Here is a 26,485-nt window from a genome sequence, read left to right as displayed (position 1 = left end):
GATAAGTAAAAAGTAATCTTATCTATCTGAATTTTATAAGCTTAATAATTTAATATGCTTTATAACCGTCGTTCGAGCGTCCTAGGTCCGACTCACCATTGACACCCTTCAACAGAGTCCGAAAACCGTGGTTTATTTTTCTATTGAAGAAAAATAGTTTTGTATTTCTGCCATTTTTAGTTAACAGAAAATGCTTAAAATAATTTGACTGTTTAAAACAAAAACATTCTGAAACAGAATTATGGCAAATCAACTTCAAGGATTGGATTCCGTGAATAAAAAGATTATTTTACATGTAAACTCAGGTTAGAACATATAATTTTGGAAATAGAATATTTAGTCCTAAGATAGTTTTGGATACCGTAGACTTGCCACAATTAGACATTTTGCGACTCCACGCTGAAATAAATTGGCACCTTTGTAAAGAATAAAAGAAAATATATAATATTTGTTTTACACTAATTTGTGCTTTAAAAAAAAAAAATATTGATTAATAATTTATGAACCCTCTCCCAATCTGTAAAGATGCTATTTGAGGCAAATCCTTCTTTTAATTCATCATATAAGTTGTTTTTTTTTACATATTTAAGGTACATCATTGTCTATAGATTATATTAATATCAAAATAAAAATTGATTCAATAAAACTACATAGGCATCTAAACTATGCAAATTAATATATATATTTTTTTTTATTATAGGTATGTTTATTTACAATATACCTAATTTGTTATTTGTCTTTTAGTAAAGTTAGTTTACTGTTTTGATATCCACTCTAAACCTTTTGCTGGTCATCATTAAAATAATATAAAATAAATAATCAGCAGTGTGAATAAAATAATATTAAGATGATGTTATACCAGCATGTGTTGTCTTCGTTTTACAAATATTGAACATTCCATAAAGGAACTGTTTTAAGCCAGAAAGAATCAAGAAGACAATTAATGACTAAGAAACAAAATATTCACTCTATAAATATGAGAACATTTACTGTGCAACGTTGTTTTTATTTTGTTCATATCACAAACACAAAAATATAAATACATTGTTGCATAGTAAATTAAATTTTGATCAGAATAATATTATATACCTATTATATTATATTATACTGTCATTAAAATAACTTCAATTTTTGAAAGTTTTAATAATTCATAAATGAACAAATTTCCTACCACAAAATTTAGGTTGCCTGGGGTAGTTGTAGCCAATGTCTCCCCTAAATGTGGCCTAAAATAATTACTTCCTAGGACAAGGGTGACGAACCCACACACGCATTTAAAGTGGCACGTTTGTCAAATTTCAATGGCACACAAAAATTAAAACAGAGTAAAATTATGCTATTTTTAACATTTTACTTCTAAAAACTTCAATTAAATTAAAAACAATTTAAAAGTTATAATATTCCTATAAGTAAAATTGATTATATTACTATATTATGTCACTATATTTATTGTGTTCTATAAACTGTTAACAAACTTTAGGTATGTGGAAAATTGTCAAATCCTTGTTTGTTAAAATTTGTCACTTGACCCAAAAAAGGTTCGGAACCTCTGCTCTAGGACGTTATTTTTCCCATATTTTTGACTACAGTAATAAAAATAACCAGCATTTTTGTATTTGTATCAGCTTCCAAGTATTTATTAGAATACCTATCCATCTTAGAAACTATTAGAATTTGTAATAAATATTTATTATTAATTCATTTTGAACATAAAATGCGAGATAAAATGTATCTATGCAAAGCAAAAATTACAAGCCAATTGTATAAAAGGGGTGTGAATATAATAAAATGATAGTTATTGAGGCAACTTAACTACTCTATACTAATATTGACAAGGCATTTAATAATATTTTTTTTTTAGGATATTCTAAAATATTTAGCAAATATTTCTAAAATTTCGCAGCATATAAAATTATAAACATCATATTTAAAATGTTTATCAGAATATAAGTCCAGACTCTTGTCATAACATAAAATAAATTCTGATATCATGCTGCTTGCCACAATAAACTCAATGAGTGATGTGTAAAAATAAAGTCTAAGTAACTAATCCCTTTATCGCGTTAGTTGTAATAACTCATATAAATATTACATACTACATAGAAATGAAAATAGTCAAATTCAGAAGTCTGAAGTATCTAAAGTTATTAGTTTATTACTAAATTCAATATGATAGGTATTTAATTTGTTATAATTCTTTATTCATCATACATTTATTGAGATTTTGAATAAAATAAAATAATTTGCTTTGAATACCACAAAATAAATAAATAAATCATATTTTCACAAATTAATAGAACACAATGGTTTGATAAGAAGAGATTCGCTTCTAATAAATTTAGTAAATTATTCATAGTAATGAATATAACTATAAAATTTTATACTCTCACCATATTATGTTAAAATTATTAATATTAATGTAAATTATTCATGTTCATTATACAATTTATAATCATAGATTTATATTTTAGCCTATGGATTTGGTTTGGTCAAAGGATCAATTGTAATTTATGCAACATTAATGAACCAAACATTAGAAACAGCTATAATTCCAGTCAATAAAAATGAATTGAAGTTTTCCTCAGATATTATATGGTACATGGATAATGCCACATTAAGGAAGTAAAAATTAAAAATTGTATTTATTTCTAAAAAATACTTCTTATTTTTTTATAATGGTTTATTAATATTATTTTATGTTGCCCAAGGTTAAAAATGTCTAATGCATCTATAAAAGTTGAATGCTTCCGTATTCCAATAGACAAACTTAGTTCAAATGAAAAGCTTGGTTACCTTTTATTAAAAGTGAAAGGTGCACAAACTATTAATCCAACATCGAATGATCGTGTAAGTAATACTGATTTCTCATTTCAATGAATTAGCATATATCATTTAATAATGTATTAACTATTATTCATAAATCAAGAGTTTAAAATTAAATTTTAGATCGAAAATGTATCATACAAATTAATAGGATCAAAAAACTGTTGTTATGATCTTAATTTATCATTAAGAATTGAAGATTTAAATGATAAAGCTATTGGAAAATCACCTAAAAAAATTAATTACTCAAAGTTGATAAATAATAAGAATAAAAATGATGAAACTTGTTTGAAAAAAAGTAAAGTATTAAACAATCACTACTTACTAATTATTAACATACATTTTTAGTATATATCTTTAATTTTAATGCTACTACTTAAATCATTGATATATCGATGGCATTTTGTCAAGATATTTTTTACTGTTAGCGTAACCCCACAAGATGAGCTCTGAGAACTTTATTTGACTATCTGGTTGTACAGCTTCTTTTGCAGATTCGTCTGTCCATTTCATTCCTTTCTCTGTGTAACCTGGAATCCAAATGAAGGCGATGTTTATGTCTCTGTGTTTTAAATTTATAGTTTCTTCTTGAATGCATTTAGCAATGTCTGTTGGCTTAATTTTGTTATCTAGGTTCTTGGATGTTCTCAGAGAGTGTGTGAGTATTACATTGTTTGTAATTTTTTTTTTTTATTGAATTATATTGTTTTGAGTACAGCTATTGCTTTGGCGGAGTATATGGAACATTCATCTGGCTGTTAATATCTAATTATTGAATTGGAGTGCAAAATCGCAATGACAACCCATTTTTATGTTTTTGATACATCATTGTAAAAGGTTTTACAATTTCAGTGTGTTTCCAGGATGTCTGTTAAAAAGTCTTTATAGATAGTTGGATTTTGGATTCGTGTTTTCTTTTTTATTCAGGGATAATCCATATTTATATTTACATAGCTTAGAGAACTATGGTGGAAAGTCGTAAGGTTTTGTTTTAACTATAGAGCCATGTTGTATTTTTTCATTTTATTTTATTAGTTAATTTTAGATATGTGTATGTTGTACGTCCTCCAACCATCACTGGCCTCATATTTTCACTTTGTTACTCATCTCAATGTACATGTAATTTTGTCATTAAATCAAAATATTCAAAACCAATTTTTGGACGTAAAATAATATCACACCTAACAAAAAGTACTTTCACAGGTTTAATTTAGAAATTTAAAGATGTTTGAAATGCATAAATATGATTATTTTGCATTAATTTGAAGACTTTTTTAATTTTTGCAAATTCTTGGAGGGAGCATTAAAATCTTTTTAAAAAATCTATTTGAAAGTATTTAAAAAAAAAGCTCAGACCAATGCAAATTTAATTTCTTTACCACGTCAAAAGTCATAATATTTTTTAAATTAATCCGCTATAAGTACTTTAACTTTTGTCAGTCATTTGGTTTTTTGAAGAAAAATTTACATGGTTTGCAAGAGCCTTAAAAACTATTATCTAAATGTACAACACATGTTATATAGAATGAACAAAATAAACTTAATTGATTTTTTCAGAATTAGGTATTGTAATCCTCTATGATTGTCATATTTATAACAATATTTTTATTTCAGTAGAAGACAACAAACATTTTGAAGAAAATATTGAAGTAGATTCACCAATTCCTGATGTTAATAATGTTATGTTAGAACAAATTGATATTTCACCAGAAAAACATGAACACCAGTAAGTTTTGACAAAAATAAATAGGATTTTATATTATTTAAATTATACTCCAGTGGCGAATGCTGATTCCATTGATGGGCATGCTCATTTATTAAAATAATTTAGTTATAATAATTTCACCATTATCAGAAAAGTATCTCCTTATAAAAGATTTAGAAATCAAGTCACTTATAACTTATTTAGCTTATATGATAACTATAATATTATTTATGTATTTAAAATAATATACTTATAATTGTACCAAATACTATTAAAAAATATTTAAAAATAGCACAATAAAAAAAAAAAAATTGTCATATACTCGTCACTTAATTTCAAAATAACTGGTATCTCATAGTGATAAAAAAGGGTTATATAACTTGCGCATAGATTTATTGCATGCTTAATGCTTTTTCATTAAATGTTACAATAAAGATGAACATGGATAAGTATAGACGTTTTTATTTCTAAGCATGCCTAGAGAATTCGCCACTGTTATATTCTATATGAAAAGCATGTAGATACAAATTATATTTTGATTTAGAAATGAATTAAATTTTGATTTTCAACAATCGATTGGAGAATTAGAAGATTGGAAAGACAAACAAATGTTATTATTTAATGAAAAGGTTATTTTTTTTATTAATGTTAATAATCATATTTAAATTACAAACAATTTTTATTACACTTACACAGATGAAATTGAAAGAGGAACAACTGTTAAAAGAATTTAATAATAAATGGTTGAATGATAGAAAACTCATTGAAGAGGAACTTACCTTTGCTATGTCAAAATGTAAAGCATTAGCTAAGGAATTAGACGAAATGTCTGATAAGTTAAAAGAAAGAGATGCAATTGTAACAGCTAAAGAACTAGAAGTATGATCATTCATAGTAATTTTTCCCCTGTTGAAAATATTATTAAGGTTAAGATGTTTATGATTTTTCATATTTTTTTCTTAGTTGCACACATTGCAGACCAAGTTTTAAATTAGTTTTCTATGACATGAAATCAGATACAATAAATTTATTGTATTTTGCTTATTTAAAAGTTTTTAGGAATTAGTTCATATTTATAAAATAAATTTCACATTTTGCATAATTTGATAAAAAAAAAAATTTAAAAAAAGTTGACTATAAATTCTAAATCTATTTTTTCACATTAATATAGTTATTCTAAAAAAATCAACATATTTATTAGTGTTATATATTATTGATTTAAGTGCAGATTTTGTTATTTTCTGGCGTATTTTAATGCATTTTTTGAGTTTTAAGATTATAAACATCCTAACCCTAATTATTACTATTAATAATTCTATTATATATTGTAATTTTTTAGTTAGCATGTCAAAAAAATAGTATGGATAATAAATATATTGGATTAATGTCTTCCAATGCACAAACACATAATGAGCTAAGTAAAAATATTTTTGAATTGGAAAAAAAACTGCATGGGTTAGAAAAATTGAATATTTTACTAAGAAAAGAAAATGAAAAACTAAAATATGATAACAGTTGTGGTTTGCATGTACAAGAATTAGAAAATAAAATTGTATGTTATTTAAATTTAAACATATTTTATGTTTACATAAATAATAATTAATTATTATCATATTTAGTCAATTTTAGAGGGTAAACTTGAAGACGCTAATAAGTCTTGTATGTTCTTCAAAGAACGATGGATAACATCTGTGAGAAAAATAAATCAATTGTACACAAAATTTCATGGAACTAAAACTGATGATCATTTACTCAACAATAAACAAAAGTAAATACTTAATACTTATGATTTATTATTGAATACATATTTGAGAAAAAAAGTTTTTGATATATTCAGTTGTTATATTTATGTTACCGTCAATGTCGGAAATAAGCCATTATCAGTAATGACTAGTCAATATTAGCAATGGCTAATTAGTTAAGGCAATACTGACAATGGCTAGGCAATATATAAAATGCCTACAATCGATAGTTAATTTGGGTAATATATTATTTATTTATATAATTTAAATCAACATAACCATGATTATTATTATTATCTAAATATATTTTATTTATTTTCACAAGATAAACTACTATGGCCTTTTGAATTACATAATTTTTTAGCTGCTCGACAAACACATCGATTATTTTGGCATTTTGTTTTACAATAACACCTTTCATATCCCTGAGTCCCAGCAATACTGTTATGTCCGGCAGCCTCTCGGAAAGTAATTTCCTTTTCTTTTGCTGAATTTGTAGTCTCCTTCAAATCGAGAAAGTTTTCGTCACATGGTACGATTTCTGTTCTCGTGTATCTGTGCTTTAAGAAACCATTTTCTGTACCTAACATTGTATCAATAAAAAATTAATTTTTTCTTATAATTTTCTCATTTTTAAATTTAACCACTTACATAATTTGTACAAGCCATCTTGAACATCGGTGACAACAGCTAATAAGTTAACTAATCGATAACCACCTTGGAAAATAACGATAAATGACAATAATATAACATTGACTAAACTTACCAGTCAATTACGGAAATATACACCAATTGCCTACAATGACTGGTATGCACCGGCATTACCGTTATTGCCGGAATTACCGACAATGACGGTAACATATATATATATATATATATATATTTATTTATTGGAGATATAAAATCCATAAAAATTACACAATAAGAGTTTACATTATAAGAGTAATGTTTAACATAAAATATATGATTAAAGTAATCACCCATTAGTGAGTGTTGGTTCGTGATTAATTTTTAAGGGGGCGCGTATAAATCTGGAATTTAAATATCTGGACCACACAATTCTGGACAATACAAATATGGATAGAATATATTCGGATGCACAAATCTAGAATGTACAAATCAGGAACTCCAAATTTAAAAACCGGGAATGTACAAATCTGGAATGTACGAATCAGGAATGTACAAATCAGGAACTCCAGATTTAAAAACCTGGAATGTACAAATCTGGAACGTACAAATCTGGATTTTAAAAATTTTTAAAACTGAACTACACAAATCTGGAATGTAAAAATTAGGAACTCCAAATTTCACAAGTAAAATAATTTAATGGTACTTAAATTCTTTCAAAGGTACTTCGGAAATATTCTAATTACAGACAATATATATTACATTATTGTTATAATATGTAATAAATAGAGCAGAGTACTTGTAGCATTTGCATTTTTTTTGTGCACTGTGCACAGCAGTCATAAAAATACTGTTGTACAAAACAAATTTGTTTCATGTTTCCACGAAGCTATAGTTTTGAAATTTTATTTGCATATAAACGCATATTTAGAGTTATTTTAGTTTTTATGTCATATGTCTTCCATTTTGTACTTTTTGATGCATATTCAAAATAATTTATTGTTTCATCAACATTTTTATTTGTTTATTTATACAACCAATGAACCAAAGTAATATTAAAAACACCTTATTATTCAATTCAACTTCCAAGGTGAAAATGTGTGTTAATCCTTTAAAATTTGAAACTAAATTTTTTGTCAATTAAGTTTTTGAAGTTGAAACATTAATTTGTAGAAGGGTCTGAATCCCATAAATTAAAATAATTCAATACTTATTGTAATTTTTTTTTTTTCATAAATATTCATTTCAAAATTTATATTTTTAATTCTATTTTGCTTTAGTGATTTTCAAGATTTTTTAGAGCTACAAGGGTCATCTCCCATAGTAATAATTAATAATGCATGTTTACATAAATACACACAAGACACATCTATACTATGATAATATTTAGGTTAGGACGGTTAGGTTTTTAATTCTGTGGTAATAATCTTAGATAATTATATAATATAGATATGTATATACATTTATGTTACAGCTAAAGTGTTGAATTCCGATATTTAATGAAATAACTAGGTACTTCATGAATTACCTACGAATGTTAGTTAGAGTATGAAATAATACATGAACATTTTACTTTAACTATTTATTTCATAGAATATCTAGTTATTCTATACAATTTCAATTCAACATCCGTATAAAATACATTATGTAATTATTACACTACTAGTGCACTTAAAAAAACCCTGAACAGTTTCCAGTGACTGCGCAGTTGCCGCAGATCTTAATGCATCACTTTCATTTGGAACAGTTTCTACAGCTAACAAATTTTCTGAACTTACTGTGAACTGGGATCGAGAGTATAGTAGTTGTTTTAACACTCTTGTGATTATAATGTGTAGGTGGGTTCTAATCTGATTTAATATGTTATATTAAATTGTTGAAAATATTAGAACTATATTTATTTATTATGATATTTTGTTATTTACAATTTGACACATTAACGATGTGATGCCAGGGAATGTATAAAATAACTAGTTAAAGTATAAATTATAATAATTATATACATTACCTACAAGCTTTAGTTATTTTATAAATGACCTAATTGGCAGAGCAGCAAAATTGTTAATATTGCTAGAAATTAGAAATAAGGTAGTGTTTATGCCTCTACAATTATTATTGTTTTCTAACCTATTAATTTATAGATATTTTTTGTATATAATATCTGGAATATTAATAGTATGAATGATGTACTAATGACATAAAAATAATTACTAATTATTATATAGCTATTAACAAGTTTTATATTAATAAATATTATACCTAACATATTGTATTCCTTTCACCTATATAATTAATAGATACTACCAGTTTCTTGTGTATTATATTATTATTCCTTAATTTAAAGACATTTAATTGGACAAATATTAGTGAAGTATAATATTAAACTTAGTTGTGTCAAAGTATTTTAACTTTTTAACTTAAAATGATATTAAATATTATACATTATAAAATTTAATTTATGTAAATAGAACGTTTTGTAAAAAATTTGATCAAAACATACTATTTGTGTTAAAGCAAAATGTACTATTTGGTGCAAATAGTACGTTTTGATCCAATTAAAAATGTGATAAGCTGTATTTAAGTAAAAAAAAATACATGTTAAAATACTTTTGAATACAGTCTAATACAATCTCAATTATTGAATGCACAGTAGAAAATGACCTCCTCTGAAAAATATGTAGAACGCAAAAAGTACATTTCGCATTGTCAACCCACAATTGGGTAGTGAAAAAGGGAAACTGTGCTCAATCGGGTTACAGCCATCAAAATCACATCGATTTTTCGTTGATTTAACATGCTTCTTCATTACCTACTTCACTGATATTTTTTTCTTGGTGAGGGGGATTAAAAGGGAAAGAAAACGTTATTTCATGGTAGGATTTTTTTTAAACTTGGATTTTCCCAAAAATTTGAATCTTAGGTGGGTTTAAAATGGTTAAAAGTGGTAAAAAGGGGCAAAATATTTCGATTAAATATGAAATCTTGAGAACTACTTGCCCTATAAGCTGAAGTTTGATAGGTATATGGTAGTGTGTAGGTAGAAAATATCCTCAAAGAACGGATTTTGAAACATTCAACCCCCAAGGGGGTTAAAAAGAGTTATGTGGATAAATCAAAAAAGGCTTTACTACCAATATTTTTTAATTTTGGTATACACGTTTTGTAATACAAATAATGAAACGTCTTTCACCGCTTTTTTTAAAATCAAACACCAAAGGGTATAAAGGGGATAAAAATGAAATGATTTTTTTTATTTGGGCGTAAGTACATATTTTGTATAAAAACCACTTTCGTTGTCAATTACCTATAATGTGTAGTTCAGATATGATTAGAAACAAAAATGTGGTAATAAATTAGCCTATTGGCTTGAAACAGTTGAAACCGAAATCCAAAATTGAGTATGCTAAACCTTCACAAGAGAAAATTTGAGTTCATTGTACAATTTGTACAATTTGGGTTAAATCCAGATTTTTACATCCAGGTTTTTAAATTTGGAGTTCCTGATTTGTACATTCATGATTCGTACATTCCAGATTTGTGTAGTTCAGTTTTAAAAATTTTTAAAATCCAGATTTGTACATTCCGGTTTTTAAATCTGGAGTTCCTGATTTGTACATTCCTGATTCGTACATTCCAGATTTGTACATTCCAGGTTTTTAAATTTGGAGTTCCTGATTTGTACATTCCAGATTTGTGTAGTCCAAATATGTTCTATCCATATTTGTATTGTCCAGAATTGTGTGGTCCAGGTATTTAAATTCCAGATTTATACAGGCGTCCATTTTTAATTATTTTTATATACAGGGTGATTTTTTTTATTGAAGAACACTCATTATTAAAAAAATTATTGACTTTTTTCAAAACATTTTTTTACTTAGTTTCAAGTTGTTAAAAACAAATGTTTTTATAAAAAAATTAAATTTTAAATATTATTATCCTGATCATTTTTTAAGTTTTTTACTTTTTTGAATGACAACAGAGTTTTAATTTCATATTCCAAAGAAGAATATTTTTCTAAATCTAATTTAGGACGAATAGTTTATGAGTTATAAGTATTTAAAGCTTAGACAAGCGGAGTAGTGAACAAACATTTTGAGGGGTAACCCAGTAACACTCCACTCTGCCAACCTAAACTTTAAATACTTATAACTCATAAACTACTCGTCCTAAATTCGATTTTTATGAATAAAAATACTTAGAAAATATTCTGCTTTGGAATATGAAATTAAAACTCTATGTTGTCATTCAAAAAAGTAAAATACCTAAAAAATGATAAGGATAAAAAATATTTAAAAATATAAATTTTTAATGAAAACAACAACTGGAAACTATGTAAAAAAATATTTTGAAAAAAGCCAATACTTTTTTAAATAATGAGTGTCCTTCGATAACAAAATCACCCTTTATATACATATTATATTTATTTCATATTTTTTAAGAGGCGTTAGATATTTATGTTTTGTAAAAGGCCACGGTACTACTTTCTTTTAGCCTGGTATTAAGATTTATGGGAGTGTAAGAATGATAAGATCTTTTATGAGAGAGTTAGCATGAATTTGGAGTTGTTTATGGAAGCGTATTGGCCATAGATTCTTGATTAACTAATTAATTAACTAATCATTTTTAAATAATTTTATTTAAGTTTCTACATCCGTAAAATAAACTTTGTCTTATTAATTTCAATGTTTTCAGTATTCAAAATATATTAACTAACCAATTAGTAGAACGGCAACATGACGAAGAAAAATTAAGATTACTTTTAAATGATATAAGTAAACTACGGCACGATATGACCAACACTAATTTTTTGGACTTATGAAAACTGGAAGTATATACAGAAGTAAAATAAATTGGCTATTGATTATATTATATCTAAATAGTTAAGTAAAAGTCATTTTTAAAATTATTTTTATGAATAATCTAAATTTTAATAAAACTTGTTATGTGTGATGTAGAGCGTATTATATTAGGTATAGTAATATTTCAAATGTTCAACTATTAATAGTAAATTATGAATCATTTTTTTAGAATAATTTTTTTGTATTCATAAGTCAGATAAGATAAAATTTAGTATTTCAAATACTACCTAGACTACTTTATTAATACAGTAGAAGCCGTTTATTAGAAATACTTTGGGACCAAAATGAAATGTGTCAATTAACTGATAGTTTCTAATAAGCAATTGGTTTGATTTGTACTATGGGAAAAAAACGTGAAAAATGTATGTATGTATGTATATTGTATAATTTAAAAAAAGTATGTACAAATGTATATATTTACTATATTTTTTCAAATAGTTATTGATCAAAGTTTGTTTTTTGTGTCAAGTACCTCCAAGACCATTTGTTCATATGAATGATGCTGCTCAAAATTGGTTATCACACGGATAACCGGTGTATATGTCAACTGACCTTTGCACAATTGATTCAAATAACCAATGCGATTTTTCAATAATGTGATTATTGAATTATAAAATAAATAAATAAGGAAAACATATCGCCTTTAAATCACTTCAATAGTTTAATTAATTAAAAACATAATAAGACAACCGTAAGTCGTAATAAAAAATGTAACGAACTAAATTACATTAAGAACAGTAGGTACAATCATTGATTATAAATACTATAGATTGCTCACTGGCCGGTTTTTCGGTGGCGTGCTATTTGCACGGTATCGTTAGGCTGCGCTGCGGACGCGTGGTTAGTTGTGCACGGTAACGCTGCAATCGCTAGCGTCTAACTGAGTGCGAAATGCTAAATATAATATTAAGTACCTAATAACTAATAATCGTTCAAAATCTATTTTGGTTTCGTGTATAATTTAGTCAATGGCTCGATGTCTCACACACACACACACACACACACACACATATGCAATAATGGATAATATGGTGTGTAGTTTTTCATTTCCAATTGACGCTTTGACAGTCGGTTCACGGTTGTATCGCGATTGTTAACACGTTCTGTAACGTTTCTTTTATTACGCCAAAATGTCGAGAAGAAAGTGTTCTTATTTTAATTGCAATAATATGCAAAAAAATACCAAAACTCGATTTCACACCTTTCCGTTGGATTCTAATTTATTAAAAAAGTGGATAATCCATTCCGGCAACAAAAAAAATAAAAAAATATTAATTAGAACAAAAGTTATTCTAAAAGTCAGTTTTATCTGTTACGATGGAAGACATAAGCGCCAAAATTAGATAAGACAAAATAAAGTCTTATCGTACAAAAGCGCCAAAATCGTATCGTACGAAAGCGCCAAAATCCTAGGTACCTGTGTAAATTTAGGCTGAAATTCCGGATAATGAGGTTATACGAACTTTAAATGCAGCTGAATCATATCATCCACATTTAAAAGATCAATTTTATTTTGCTCATTGTTCCGTCCATAGTAATTGATGTATTATTAAAATTATAAAGCGAAACATTTATTTATATGAACTCTCCTCCTAACAATAAATTAAGGGTATCTCACGAAGAAATACCAGGATGGCGAAATAAATCGTTTAGAATATGTGAAAAAAATAGGATTAAAAAATCAACCAATTTATTAAATTTATATTTATTTGTATGTATATCATAATTTATTATTGATTTTAGATTCTGAACGAAGTGATGAATGTATTGATTTTACAATGATGTGTGTCTGTGTACAGCATCACTAGTCGAAAAAATGCTTCGATTTCAAACTTTGGGGGTGGTTTCTGATGTAAAAGTGAATATCCTTGGTGCATTATAGAGGTGAAAAGTAAACATTTTCCAACAGTTTTCAAAAAAATCGAGAAAAACAAAAAAAAATGACGGAAAAACGGGAGTTTTTACGCAAAACCAGTTTTAGACCAAATCGATTTTTTTATATGATGGTAATTCAAAAACTAATCACTGTAAACGCTTTAAATTTTTACCAAATGTTTATGTTAGTGTTATCTATGTACAGTTTAATTTTCAAAAAATTTTGACTTTTTTTGAGATATTTATAGACCACTGAAATTTTCGATTTTTATGAGCAATTTTTTTTGAAGTGTCGGTAAAAAATTTTTGGATGACCAAAAAAAACTTTAAAATTTAATACAAGGTTCCTTATGAGTTGTTCTTATTATAGCTAAAAAAAATTAAAAATCGTTAGACACAATTTTTTTTTTTTAAGCGTTTATACTTTAAATTTTTACGAAATCTGTCGAAAACGCGAAAATTCGCAAGTAATTTTGAAGTTGAAAATTCATAAAAATTTTTGTGTTTATAACTAAGGATTTAAAATACAACACTAAGTCTTCCATAAGTTTTTCTTCAAGTAGCTATAGACAAAACTCGAAGCGTCATTATAGGAAAAATTTTAAGTGCATCTGAATTTTAAATTTTTACGAAATAGCGTAACGATAACGATTTATCCTGAAACGATTTTAAATATTTGTTATTATTCAAAAAGTATAAGTGACAGATACTTGAAAATTTTACCAGTTATTAAGATTGGCATTTTCTTTACATGATTTAATTTTCAAAATATTTTGACTTTTTTTGAGATATTTATAGACCACAGAAATTTTCAATTTTTCTTAAAAAAATTTTGTGAATTGTCGATAAAATTTTTTTGGCCCTACCAAAATACTTGAAAATTTAATACAAAGTTCCTCATAAGTTATTCTTATTGTGATTAAAAAATTATAAGAATACATAGGCACAATTTTTTTTTATTAGCATTTGAAGTTCAAACATTGACAAGAATTCGTCATAAAAAAAGAGAATTACAAAATGCATACAAATTAAAAATTTTTAAAAATAAGTAATTGATTGGTGCTGCATAAAGTACGTATTCATTTGATAGTTTTAGTTATTTTACAAGAAATCTTAAAAATTAACCTGTTATAAATAAAAATAAATGTTTATAAATACAGTATATTAATTGAACCTTGTAGTTGTAAATTTCATATTATTGTTTGTATAATTATTTCTGTAAACGTGAATATATTTCAAAAAATGTTTTCATCAATCGAAAGCCATTAAAATAATACTTTTGATTTTGTTGAGCAAACATAAGGACTTAAAGTTCCATCGAATTTAATAATAAAAATTGCAACAATATCATTAACTCAAACTCTTAATGGTTTATGATTTACTAATTGTACCTAGGTATTATAGGTATATAAAATAATTACTGGAATATTAGTTACTGTTTATTTGAGTAAAATACCTACCTAAATAAACTAAGAATAGATAAGTCCCATCTTTCCAATATTTTTTAGTTTACTCTTTCTTAATTTTCTAACAGCTCTTATAATTAATAGTAAATTAGAACGCTCTAAATTAGTTTCTTTTCCCAATATGTTAATAGACAATAGTTGAAGGTTTGATTATTAATTAATAATATAAATAATTATTGTAATGACGATCAGCGGAGAGCAAAATAAATGGTCACTCATTTCAGTGAACATCGATCGGTAACGTAAAACAAAAATAAAAATTGATGCCCGTAGACACTGCGCACACGACCAAATCATTCAAAATAAAAATTTAAAATAGTGATTATTTGATTATTATTAGAAGTCGGACTTCGGGATCGGGAGTCGTCGACGTCATGACGACTGAGACTGACGAGTGACGATAAAAACCAGTTATACCCGCACCGCGACAATCGCGGCGGTTACGGCATTTGGAATAAAATACGAATTTATTAATATTGTTTGTTCTTATCGCCATCTATCGAGAGTTTTAATGTACGCCACCGAAAAACCGGCCAGTGAGCAATCTATAGTATTTATAATCAATGGTACAATGTACATCATATAAGAACATAGAAAAACATAACCTAACAAAATAAAATGTAGCAAGGAATTGTGTCTAACTTCAACACTCCCCTTCAATTCCTGCATTAAACAAAAAAATTAACAATATACATTATACAAACAATAGAAATAATTAAACATGTAATCCAATTTTTAACAAATTATCCTTGAATTTATTTGTAGGTAGGGATTTCGTCAGCATATCAGCTTCTTGATCTGTTGTATGAATATATTTTAACAGCACTGTTCCTTCTTGAACTTTTTCTCGAATGTAGTGATGTTTTATATCAATATGTTTAGTGCGTTTATGGTATTCAGGGTTTGATGCTAATTTAATGCAACTTTGATTATCTTCATAAATTAATGTAGGTTCACTAACATTTAAGTTTAAAAATGATATAAGACTCCTTATCCATAGTACCTCACATATCGCATCACTCACAGCCATGTACTCTGACTCTGTTGACGATATTGCAACCGTTTGTTGTTTTCTAGAACACCATGAAATTGTACAACCATAAAGTTTAATCAGATATCCTGTAGTAGATCGGCGATCATTGATATCATTACCCCAGTCAGCATCAACATATACAGACAAAACTTGAGGCATATTTATGCTTTTCTTGTAACAAAGTTTGTGATTAAGACTACCTTTAATATAACCTAGAACACGTTTCAGATGTACCCAATGTTGTTCAGTTGGATGACATTGATATCTGCTAAAATAACTAACAGCATGACACAGGTCTGGTCTTGTACCAAGCATTGCATACATTAAACAACCAATTAATTGTTTATATGGTTTGTCACAGATTTCATCATTTTTATCATAAGCTAGATTTAATTTTTGTTCTATAGGTGTTGATATTGGGTGACTGTCTTCCATGTTGAATTTTTTTTAAACATTTTTTAAATATTGTATTTGATCAATTTCTAATGTGTCATGATTTCTTTTAATGTGAATGCCAAGGAAAAAATTCAATTCACCACCATCAGTCATATCAAACTCCTTCTTAAGGTTATCTTTAATATTATTAACTTCATATAAGTGTTTACTAACAATTAATATATCATCAACATATAGAATAAGATAACTCAAACCTTCATCACATTGAGTATTAATATATAAACAAAAATCATTATCTGATCTTTGGAAACCTAGTTTAGTAATATATGTATGAAATCTTTCATTCCAGCACTTACTTGCCTGTTTCAGTCCATATAGAGATTTATTTAATTTACATACATATTTTGTGTCCTTATTGTCTTTGAGTCCTTCTGGTAATGCCATGTAGATTTCTTCATGTAGGTACCCATTCAAAAATGCTGTCTTAACATCCATTTGATGAGCGCATAATGTTTTTTCATTTATTAATGCTAGTATAGCTCGGACAGTTGTAAGCTTTGCAACAGGAGCATATGTGTCATTAAAGTCAACTCCATGTTTTTGAAGAAAACCTCTTGCTACCAACCTAGTCTTATATTTAAGGATGTTTCCCTCATTGTCCCTTTTAATTTTGAAAACCCATTTACTATTGTTAGAGTTTGCAAATATTCGCACTTAAAACGGACTGTAAATAATAATTAACTAAGATACAAATACTAAAAACTAAGAAACTTCCACTTTATTAGTCTCAATAACTTGAATAACTACACAATATATATAAAAACAATAAAACATAAGGAGTCACCGTTGGAGCAACGGTTGACGGTTGACGGTCGACGGACTACTCCTTATAGTGCCGGCGGCCCGCCTAATAACAATTCCCCAGCAGGGGTAACAACTTAAAAATTAGTAATAAAAATTATACAATATAACATTCGACCATCCTGGCATACTAAGTGTCCTCACTTAGTTATTCTACCTATTTATATGTAATTATCCAGGTACTTGGGTCTGTGAGTTTGACGCTTGGTCCGCCCCATTGGAATCTCTTCCTCAGACTCTGATTCTGACTCCACCTGTTGATTTGTAGTCGTAGACACTGGTTCCTCTGTTTCAGACTGCCCTGCTTGTTCGCTTTCTTTATCGTCGTTTCCCTGTTCTGAGTCTTCAGATATGGGTAAATGGTATGACTTGAGGTTGGACACATGTGCTGTAGTAGCATAGTGTTTATCTCCTTTGTTAGATAATGATGCGATACTGTAACTGTCTGTTGGATATACTTTTGTCACCACCATAGGTCCTCTAAATTTGTCCTGTAGTTTTGTGGACTCTCCTGTTGGTTGTGGTGCCCTTTTTAAGTATACAATTTCACCTACATTGTATTTGATGTCCGAAGAATGCTTTGAGTTATACCTCAACTTCCACTGCTCATGTTCTTCCTTGATTCTTTCGCGTACTGCCATTTGAATTTGATGGATGTCCTGCCACTGTTGACCCTCGGCAGTTATACTTGACAAAGCACCTCCTTCAATTGAAGCATAGTAACCAAATAATGCATGAAATGGGGGTATCCCCTATTGTCTTGTTGTATGCGTTATTGAGCTGACTTTCAACCTTGTGTAATACCTTGTCCCAGTTTCGTTCCTCTGACATGTTCACTTGAATTGTTGGAACTAAAACTGCATTTACTCTCTCCACTTGTCCGTTTGATTGGGGGTGGCGAATAGAAATCAATGCATGTTGTATCCCATTGGAGCTGCAATACTCAGTGAAACTTCTGGACGTAAAACAAGTACCTCTATCACTAATAATTTTCTTGGGTAACCCAAAGTCTAACACAAACATTTCAAAACATCTAAGAAATGCCTTGGTACTTGTGTTCTTAACTGCATATACTTTCACAAATTTTGTCAAATTGTCGATGATAACTAGTACATGATTATTTCCTTTAGTTGACTGTACGAATGGACCTGTGTGGTCCACGTTCACCACTTCGAATGGTCTGTTACCAGGTAGTATAGGATGCAATTCACCTGGTCTTTTCCCTCTAGGTAACTTGGTTAATAGACATTCAGGACAACAGTTAATGTGGTACCTAACATATCTCCTCATCTTCGGGAAGTAGTACCTTTCTTGAATTTTTGCCACTGTCCTATCAACTGCAAAGTGACCCAATAAATCATGGTATTTTACTACTATACTCTTACGCATACTACTCGGTACTCCCCACAGGTACTTTACATTGTCTCCTTCCTTCACCACTCGATACAATAAATTATCCTTCAATAAGTATTGTTGGACTCGTGCAGCTTGTTGTTTGGTGCGACTAGTTGCTGGTGTTTTGAGAATAGATATCAATTCAGCCACTCTGGTGTCACTGTGCTCAGCATGGCTGCCACTTCATCGCGTTCTGACCTAACTGTCAAAACTTCCAAACAGTTTTCTATCACTTCGTCCATGGTGTCTGTAGCTTCTTCCGTTGGAGCTCTACTAGTGGCGTCTGCATGTGACATCTTCTCACCTGGCCTGTGCTTGATCTCGTATTCGTATTCGCTCAGCATGATAGCCCATCTGGCAATCTGTGAATTCTGCCTCTTTTTGGTATTCAAATGAATAGTGGCTTGACAATCTGTAACAATGGTAAACTTAATTCCTATCAATAAATTTCGTAACCTGTTTACAGTCCAAACGACTGCCATCAGCTCTAGCTTTGTCGAATGATACATTGCTTCAGTTGCTGTCGTCTTTTTCGAAACTGCATATACCAAATGCATTTTGCCATCTGGCCCTTTTTGCAGGAGCATGCCGCTTAAGCCCACTGCGCTGGCATCACAATGTAGTTCTGTTCTGTCTTTAGGATTAAACAATTTGAGTATTGGTTCGCTGACTAACGCTGTTCTCAACTCCTTGAAAGCAATCTCTTGTTTTGGTCCCCAAGTAAATGAAGTGTCTTTTTGCAATAAGTCACTTAATGGTCGTGCTGTCTTTGCATAGTTTGGAACAAACCTGCGAAAGTAGCCAGTTAGTCCAAGAAATCGTCTCACATCATGTTTGTTTAAAGGTGTCGGGAACCGTTCGATTGCACTGGTCTTACGGTCTCCTGGTTTCAGTCCGTGTGTACTTAATGTAAATCCCAGGAAATCAACTTCGTTGCTGGCAAATCGACACTTAGTTAGTTTAAGCGTAAGTTTAGAGTCTTTCAACGCTATTAAGACATCTTCTAGTTTGGTTAACATGTCCGGTAAGTCCACGGCTGGAATTAGCATGTCATCGAGATACCATACTGCGGTATTTTCTCTCAGCTGTCCGAGTACCTTCGCCATCAATTTAGAGAATACAAACGGTGTGTTTGTTAGACCGAACATCATTCGTTCGAACTGACCAGTTTCTGTTGGTGTAATGAACGCCGATTTGTGTTTTGTTTCTTCTGTTAACGGGACCTGTAAGTATCCTGATGCGAGGTCAAGGACACAAAACATTTTTGTTTCAGTAAGCCCTTGCAACAGATCATCAATATCAGCTACTGGAAAGGTCTTTTTAACCGTTTGCTGGTTCAATTTACGGTAATCAACCACTAACCTCGGTTCTCCGCCCTTTTTAGTGACAAGTAATACTGGCGATGAATAACTAGAGTTTGTTTCGGTAACAATACCCAGCCGTTTCCATTCTTTAACTATGGAATCAATTTTTGTTCTTTCCGTCGGTGATGTTTTATATGGTTTGGCTGTTACAGGTTGATTGTTATACTCAATATCCATTGACAATACATCTGTGCAGCCTAGTTCTTCCATATTAAGCGCAAAACAACATCGATATTTATTGATTAAATCTAATAGTTGTACCTTTTCTATCTCTGAGATCATTGTACCACAATTTACCATAGAATTGGTTATCTCTATTTGGTGGTTGTTCTTTTCTTGACACTGTATCTTATTAATATTCTGTATTCGTCCAACACATTCCCCTTCATTTATAATCTTGTCGTTCGGTGAATAGTTGGCCACTAATACTTCCATTTCTTCAGAGTCTACCATCGCCTTAATGATACCCAGTTCGTTCTTCTTAAGCACCTGCTTATGACTTGAGCGGGCAATTGTTGACTTAGTGGCACAAAAATCCTCCTTGGCAAATGGAAATATCAGATTATAATCAAAAATTACTTCATTACTAGTTTTAACAAATGTTACGTTGTCTTTGTCAGTAAATGAACGTCCCACTATCAAATCATTTTCCTGCGCCTCATCACTGACCACCCACAGTTCTATTTCTTCGGTTACTGAGTCGATGTTCAACTTAGCATGAGTAATGCCACATACTACATTAGACTTTGTGTTGCCATACACCGTTAATAATTTGCTAGTTGGGTTTATACTTAAATTAAACTTCTTAGCTACACTCGATTTGATTAGGCAAATGTCGCATCCAGTGTCTATCAGTCCATAAGTTATTTCCATACATCCGTTAATTCTGATAGGCTTAATGTATTTAGACTTAGTGATTGTAGTATTAATAAAACTTACTGCTGGAGTATTCTGATCTGATTGTCTACAATACTTTTTAGTATGCCCTTCGACTCCGCATTCTGTACACTTGAATGGTCGTTTAGGTTTTGGGCATTCTCTGCTTATGTGTCCAAAAGCATTACAGTTGTAGCAACGTCGACCCGTAGGTGCCTCCATTGTACTAGCGTGCTTATCTATGGGTACTTCATGTTTGCTAGGTTTATTATGACTGAAATTACTTGGTTTACTCATGTAAGATGTTTTTGAAGCTGGGAATCTACTATTTCTTTTATTCATTACTTCCTCGAATTCCCTGATGTCTGCTAACAGTAATGGAATCGATGTGTGTGGATTACTTAAGAGGTTGTTACATAATGCTTTCGAATGTAATCCGACGCATATCATTTTCTTAGTTTCCGCTGGTGACAAACCTAAGCCGTGACACAGTTTAATTTTATCGTGTACAAACGCAAACACGGTTTCGCCTTTGATCTGTACTCTAGACATCATACGTTTCCATCGTTCTGCTAAGCCTACTTGTGACGTAAATGTTTCTTTAAATAAACTATCAAATTTTCCCAATCGTTTAGGCAGGTTTGATTAGCTAAATACCAATTCTTCGCTGCACCTGACAAGTTGGCACGAGCTACTTCTAGTTTATACTCTGCTGGCCAATAATGTAATTTCGCCGTGACGTCAATAGAATTCAACCATTCTTCAGCTATCATACCGTCGTTGGACTCACCATCAAATTTGTTCAGATTTTGTTTAAGATCGGGCAACATACTGAACTGTCGTCCAAGATTCAGATTCGCCATTGATTCGACTAAGACCTTGTCCCGTTCGCTGTTTTTATCCATAACTAATCTCATGAGTTCATGGATCCCCGCATATGTAATTGGATCTTGATTAGCCATTGTGACTTGATTTGTTTTTGTACACACGCACACAAAACACGACGACTTTATTTACACGGAACGGGTATGAGAGTACTACGTATTGCGCGGCGGCGTATTCGTCTAAAACGGTACGAATACGTATAAATATGTAATTAATACTTAAGAAAAACACTATACACTAATCGGAGTGCCGGTAATGTTTTTCACATACGGCGTATTTATTATTATTTTTTTTAACAACAGTGATAACTGATAACACGTTAGTGAGAATAATATTGATCATACATAACCTCACTATCTCTCTTTTTTTTTTTTTAACTTCGAGCTTCGTTTTGATGACCTTTTCGGCGTCTATCCCACTTCTGATGTTAGAGTTTGCAAATATTCGCACTTAAAACGGACTGTAAATAATAATTAACTAAGATACAAATACTAACAACTAAGAAACTTCCACTTTATTAGTCTCAATAACTTGAATAACTACACAATATATATAAAAACAATAAAACATAAGGAGTCACCGTTGGAGCAACGGTTGACGGACTACTGCTTGTAGTGCCGGCGGCCCGCCTAATAACAATTCCCCAGCAGGGGTAACAACTTAAAAATTAGTAATAAAAATTATACAATATAACATTATCTATAAGTTTTCGTCCGGTAGGTAGTGGCACTAATTCCCATGTATCATTTTTATTTAATGACTGAAGTTCTTCATCAATTGCCTTTAACCATAGTTTTTCATCATGTCGACCTATAATTGAATTATAGTCATGCGGTAGATCATCAATAAAGGTATCTGCATTCAGTGCCAAAACACTAAAATCATAATCTTCATGCCATATTGGTGTTTTTCTTATTCTTGAAGTTTTGGGTGGTTTTTCTTCATTCACAGTTGTTTTCTCTATATCCTGGGTTACATCATCTTGATCTGAACATTTAATTTCATCAATAATATGTGTATCTTCAATACTTTGCTTTTGAAAAATTTGTTCATTAAATATTACATCTCTTGATACAACAATTTTATTTTCATCTTCACTCCAAAGTCTATAACCATTTATGTTGTAACCAACCATAATACATTTCTTTGTTTTAGAATCTAACTTTGTTCTATTTTCTTCAGGAATGTGAACGAACGCTTCACAACCAAAAACTTTTAATTTAGATAGATTTACCCTTTTATTTGTCCACAACTCAGCTGGAGTTTTGTTAGATTGTAATGAACGACAAGGACTTCTGTTTGTTACATAGGTAGATGATAAAATTGCTTCTCCCCATAATTCCTTTTTAACACCTGAATGTAGTATTACACAGCGAGCTTTTTCTAACAAGGTTCTATTCATGCGTTCAGCTACTCCATTTAATTGTGGTGTATAGACCGTGGTGTATTGAATCTGTATACCCTTAGTAACGCAAAATTCTTTAAAATCGTTAGAAGTATATTCTCCTCCATTATCACATCTTATATGAGATATTTTATAGTTATGTTTTGATGTTACATAAGCCTCATACTGCATAACACATTCTAATACTTCACTTCTTTTTGATAAAAGATAAACCATTGTGAAATGAGTATAGTCATCAATCAATGTTAAAATGTACCGTTTGTTATCCCATGTCGCAGGAGATATTGGACCACAAACATCTGTATGTATAAGCTCCAAAGGGCGACTTGACCGTTGAAGCAACCTTTCCTTGAATGGACGTCTTGTTTGTTTACCTCCTACACATGATTCACACACAACATGAAGTTCATCTATAATTTTTGTAGAAATGTGAATTCCATCAACCATTTTCTCTTTGATTAATCTAGACAAATTTGATTTACATAAATGACCAAGCCTTTGATGCCATAAATTTGCATTTTCCTCGATAACTAAATTAGCATTAGCTGAGTCATACGTTTCATACATATTAAATTTAATCTGATACATTTTGTCATTTCTTTCTCCCATGGCAACTAAATTATCATTCTGTTGTATTAAAACTTTAGCATTATAAAAAATTACTTTCATTCCCTTCTCTTCAATCTTTCTTACAGAGAATAAATTATGCAACACATCTGGTACAAAAAGTACATTTCTAAAAGTAATTTTTCTAAATTTATTTTCAATATTAGAGAATACATGAATTGTACCTGAGTATCTGGCGTAGAGCATTTCCTTTTGTTTGGCCACAGCAATCTTTATAGGTTGTTCCAATTCTTGAATCTCTGTAAAATATTTCTTACTATTCACCATGTGGTCCGATGCTCCAGAGTCCAAGTACCAACATATTGTATTTGAAGTTGAAAAGTTCCCATTCTTATTGGCTGCAACTTGAGTATGGAAGGCGACTTCTTCTGTTTCAACACTAATTTCCTGAGTATGATTTGCCTTACTCGTTTTCTGTTGTGTCTTAGGCTTTTGTATCTTCACACGACAATCAGAACGTTTATGACCTATTCGCCCACAGTTGTAGCATTTGAATTGAAAAACTGGTTTCTTACTTGGATATTTATTTGCATTTCCAGAAAAAGCTGCTCCAGATATTTCCTTAACCTTTTTGTTATTATCTGTGCGCTGAAGTTCTATATCCAATAGTTTACTCTTAACAAAATTTAAAGTTTGTTTATCATCACTCATAGTTTCCAATGCAATAACTATGCTATCATATGAATGAGGTAATGTCAACAACAACATGCTTATTACAAATGATTTATCCATTTGCTGTCCGGATCCTTGAAGCTCACGTAAACGATTTTCAAAAAGTAGAAAATGTGATTCTAATGAATCTCTTTCATCATATTTCATAGTCAACAATTTTCTTATTAAATGAAGACGACCAGCAACACCTTTCTTTTCAAAAGTTTCTTTTAAAGTGTCCCAAATTTCTTTTGCCGACTTTTTGTCTTTCACGTATTCCAAATGACTATCAGCAATTCTCTGAATAATTAAAGACTTACATTTCAGTTGTCTCTTTTTACCTTTATCTGTTGTTGGTTCTTCCGTGACGAAATCCAAAAGTTCCTGTTCTTCAAGTAATATTTCCATTCGAAATTTCCAATTCGAAAAATTCTTCCCATTGAACAACGGCACTTTGTATTTGTCCTCTTCCATTTCAAATATGAAACTTTGCAACAACTTTAACAACAACCGAACACGTACGAACCCACGTGGTTTCCTTTTTATTTTATTTTATATAACGAATAACCAGAATAGGGTGACTGGGCCCATAACTTATTGAATTATAAAATAAATAAATAAGGAAAACATATCGCCTTTAAATCACTTCAATAGTTTAATTAATTAAAAACATAATAAGACAACCGTAAGTCGTAATAAAAAATGTAACGAACAAAATTACATTAAGAACAGTAGGTACAATATACATCATATAAGAACATAGAAAAACATAACCTAACAAAATAAAATGTAGCAAGGAATTGTGTCTAACTTCAACAGTGATTTACTTTCAATGTTCTAATATATGTCCGGTCTGTCCCGGTACATTTTGTTTCAATTATCCATGTTTCTAATAAGCGGTGTCTACAGTATTACGATAATGTATTTTACTAGTGCCAAAAATCAATTTATTCTCTTAAAGCAATTCTTTTAGAGCAGGTTAGCTCTTAATCATTCTACTTTTTCATATTTGCAGCATCGTCTCCAATGATAACAAAAAAATTTTCTTTTCCATAAAATTCAATTATTTCACAAATTTTATCTTTCAAATATTCAGCAGTGTGACAATTATCTTTAGTATTCAAAAATTTAACAAACAAAGGTTCAGATTTGGAAATCACAAAGTTAATTATACCATCATTGGTAATGTTTGTCCACCCATCCAATTGGAGATGCAAATCATTAGCTTGAAGAAGATCACTTGTAATGCTGCTTTACATTTCTTCATAAAGTTTATCCACATGCTCTACAGATATAGTTTTTCTACTAGGTAGCTTAAAAGATGGTCTAATGTGTTTAAAAAAATCAATCTACAGTTCAATCATGGACAAAGGAGATCCACTTACAGCAATAGCTAAAGCCAGCTTTTTACTTAATTGTGCCTGTAAAAAAATGTATACAAATGTGATAAAATTACTTAAACGAAAAAAATATCTAATAATTATAGCTTCATATACTTTTTTTACATAAATAATGTGCTTTATTATATTTTTTTGTATAACTTGTTCCTAAGGTATTATATTATATTATCTATAATAAACATTAATTAATAATTTAGAATACTGAAAACATTTAAACCTTATTTTAATTAATTTATACATAACATTTTAAGCATATTTTTAATATAATATATATGTACTTATATGTATAAAAAGTTATATTATTATGAATTACAACAAAAATAAACATGCTCTTCTTTTGTTGGATTAAGTTAAAAAAATTAAATGATTCATTAAAATTATATATTTGTACGATTGTACGAGTTCAATATAAAGGCAAACTAGTCAATTAACTTACATTTTCCCTTTATCTATTCTGTCAAAAAACCAGCTGAAGTTTTCGGAGTGCTGCTGGAT

At 29.6% G+C, this 26,485-nt stretch overlaps 1 protein-coding gene and 1 pseudogene across 11 annotated transcripts; one reads left to right on the top strand and one right to left on the bottom strand.

The window, feature by feature from the left end:
• The first annotated feature begins 22 nt into the window (after positions 1-22).
• On the top strand, positions 23-26,283 carry LOC107173666 (uncharacterized). Of its 11 annotated transcripts, none has more exons than XR_016192481.1 (11): positions 24-305; positions 2,472-2,622; positions 2,709-2,847; positions 2,947-3,121; positions 4,438-4,549; positions 5,073-5,157; positions 5,225-5,407; positions 5,868-6,080; positions 6,148-6,296; positions 11,590-11,776; positions 25,900-26,283. XR_016192481.1 is itself a non-coding variant. In XM_089230868.1 (10 exons), the coding sequence occupies exons 1-10, from the start codon at positions 242-244 to the stop codon at positions 8,373-8,375; spliced, it is 1,275 nt and encodes a 424-aa protein (XP_089086994.1). In that variant the 5' UTR covers positions 23-241; the 3' UTR covers positions 8,376-9,010. The 11 variants fall into 11 exon arrangements, 5 of the variants coding, with proteins under 5 accessions (XP_089086994.1, XP_089086990.1, XP_015379772.1 ...); XR_016192477.1 differs by lacking the exon at positions 25,900-26,283 and adding an exon at positions 12,195-12,404 and having other exon boundaries at positions 11,590-12,118; XR_016192478.1 differs by lacking the exon at positions 25,900-26,283 and adding an exon at positions 12,195-12,404 and having other exon boundaries at positions 11,590-12,122.
• Positions 15,754-16,565, bottom strand: LOC149060664 (uncharacterized; annotated as a pseudogene).
• Positions 26,284-26,485: the final 202 nt, after the last annotated feature.

The sequence above is a fragment of the Diuraphis noxia genome, unplaced genomic scaffold (assembly GCF_037042655.1).
Source record: "Diuraphis noxia isolate RWA-SAM2 unplaced genomic scaffold, SU_Dnox_SAM2 contig0001, whole genome shotgun sequence".
Taxonomy (NCBI): domain Eukaryota; kingdom Metazoa; phylum Arthropoda; class Insecta; order Hemiptera; family Aphididae; genus Diuraphis; species Diuraphis noxia.
The sequence above is the reverse complement of the archived record's forward strand: the minus strand, read 5'-3'. Positions and strand labels throughout refer to the sequence as shown.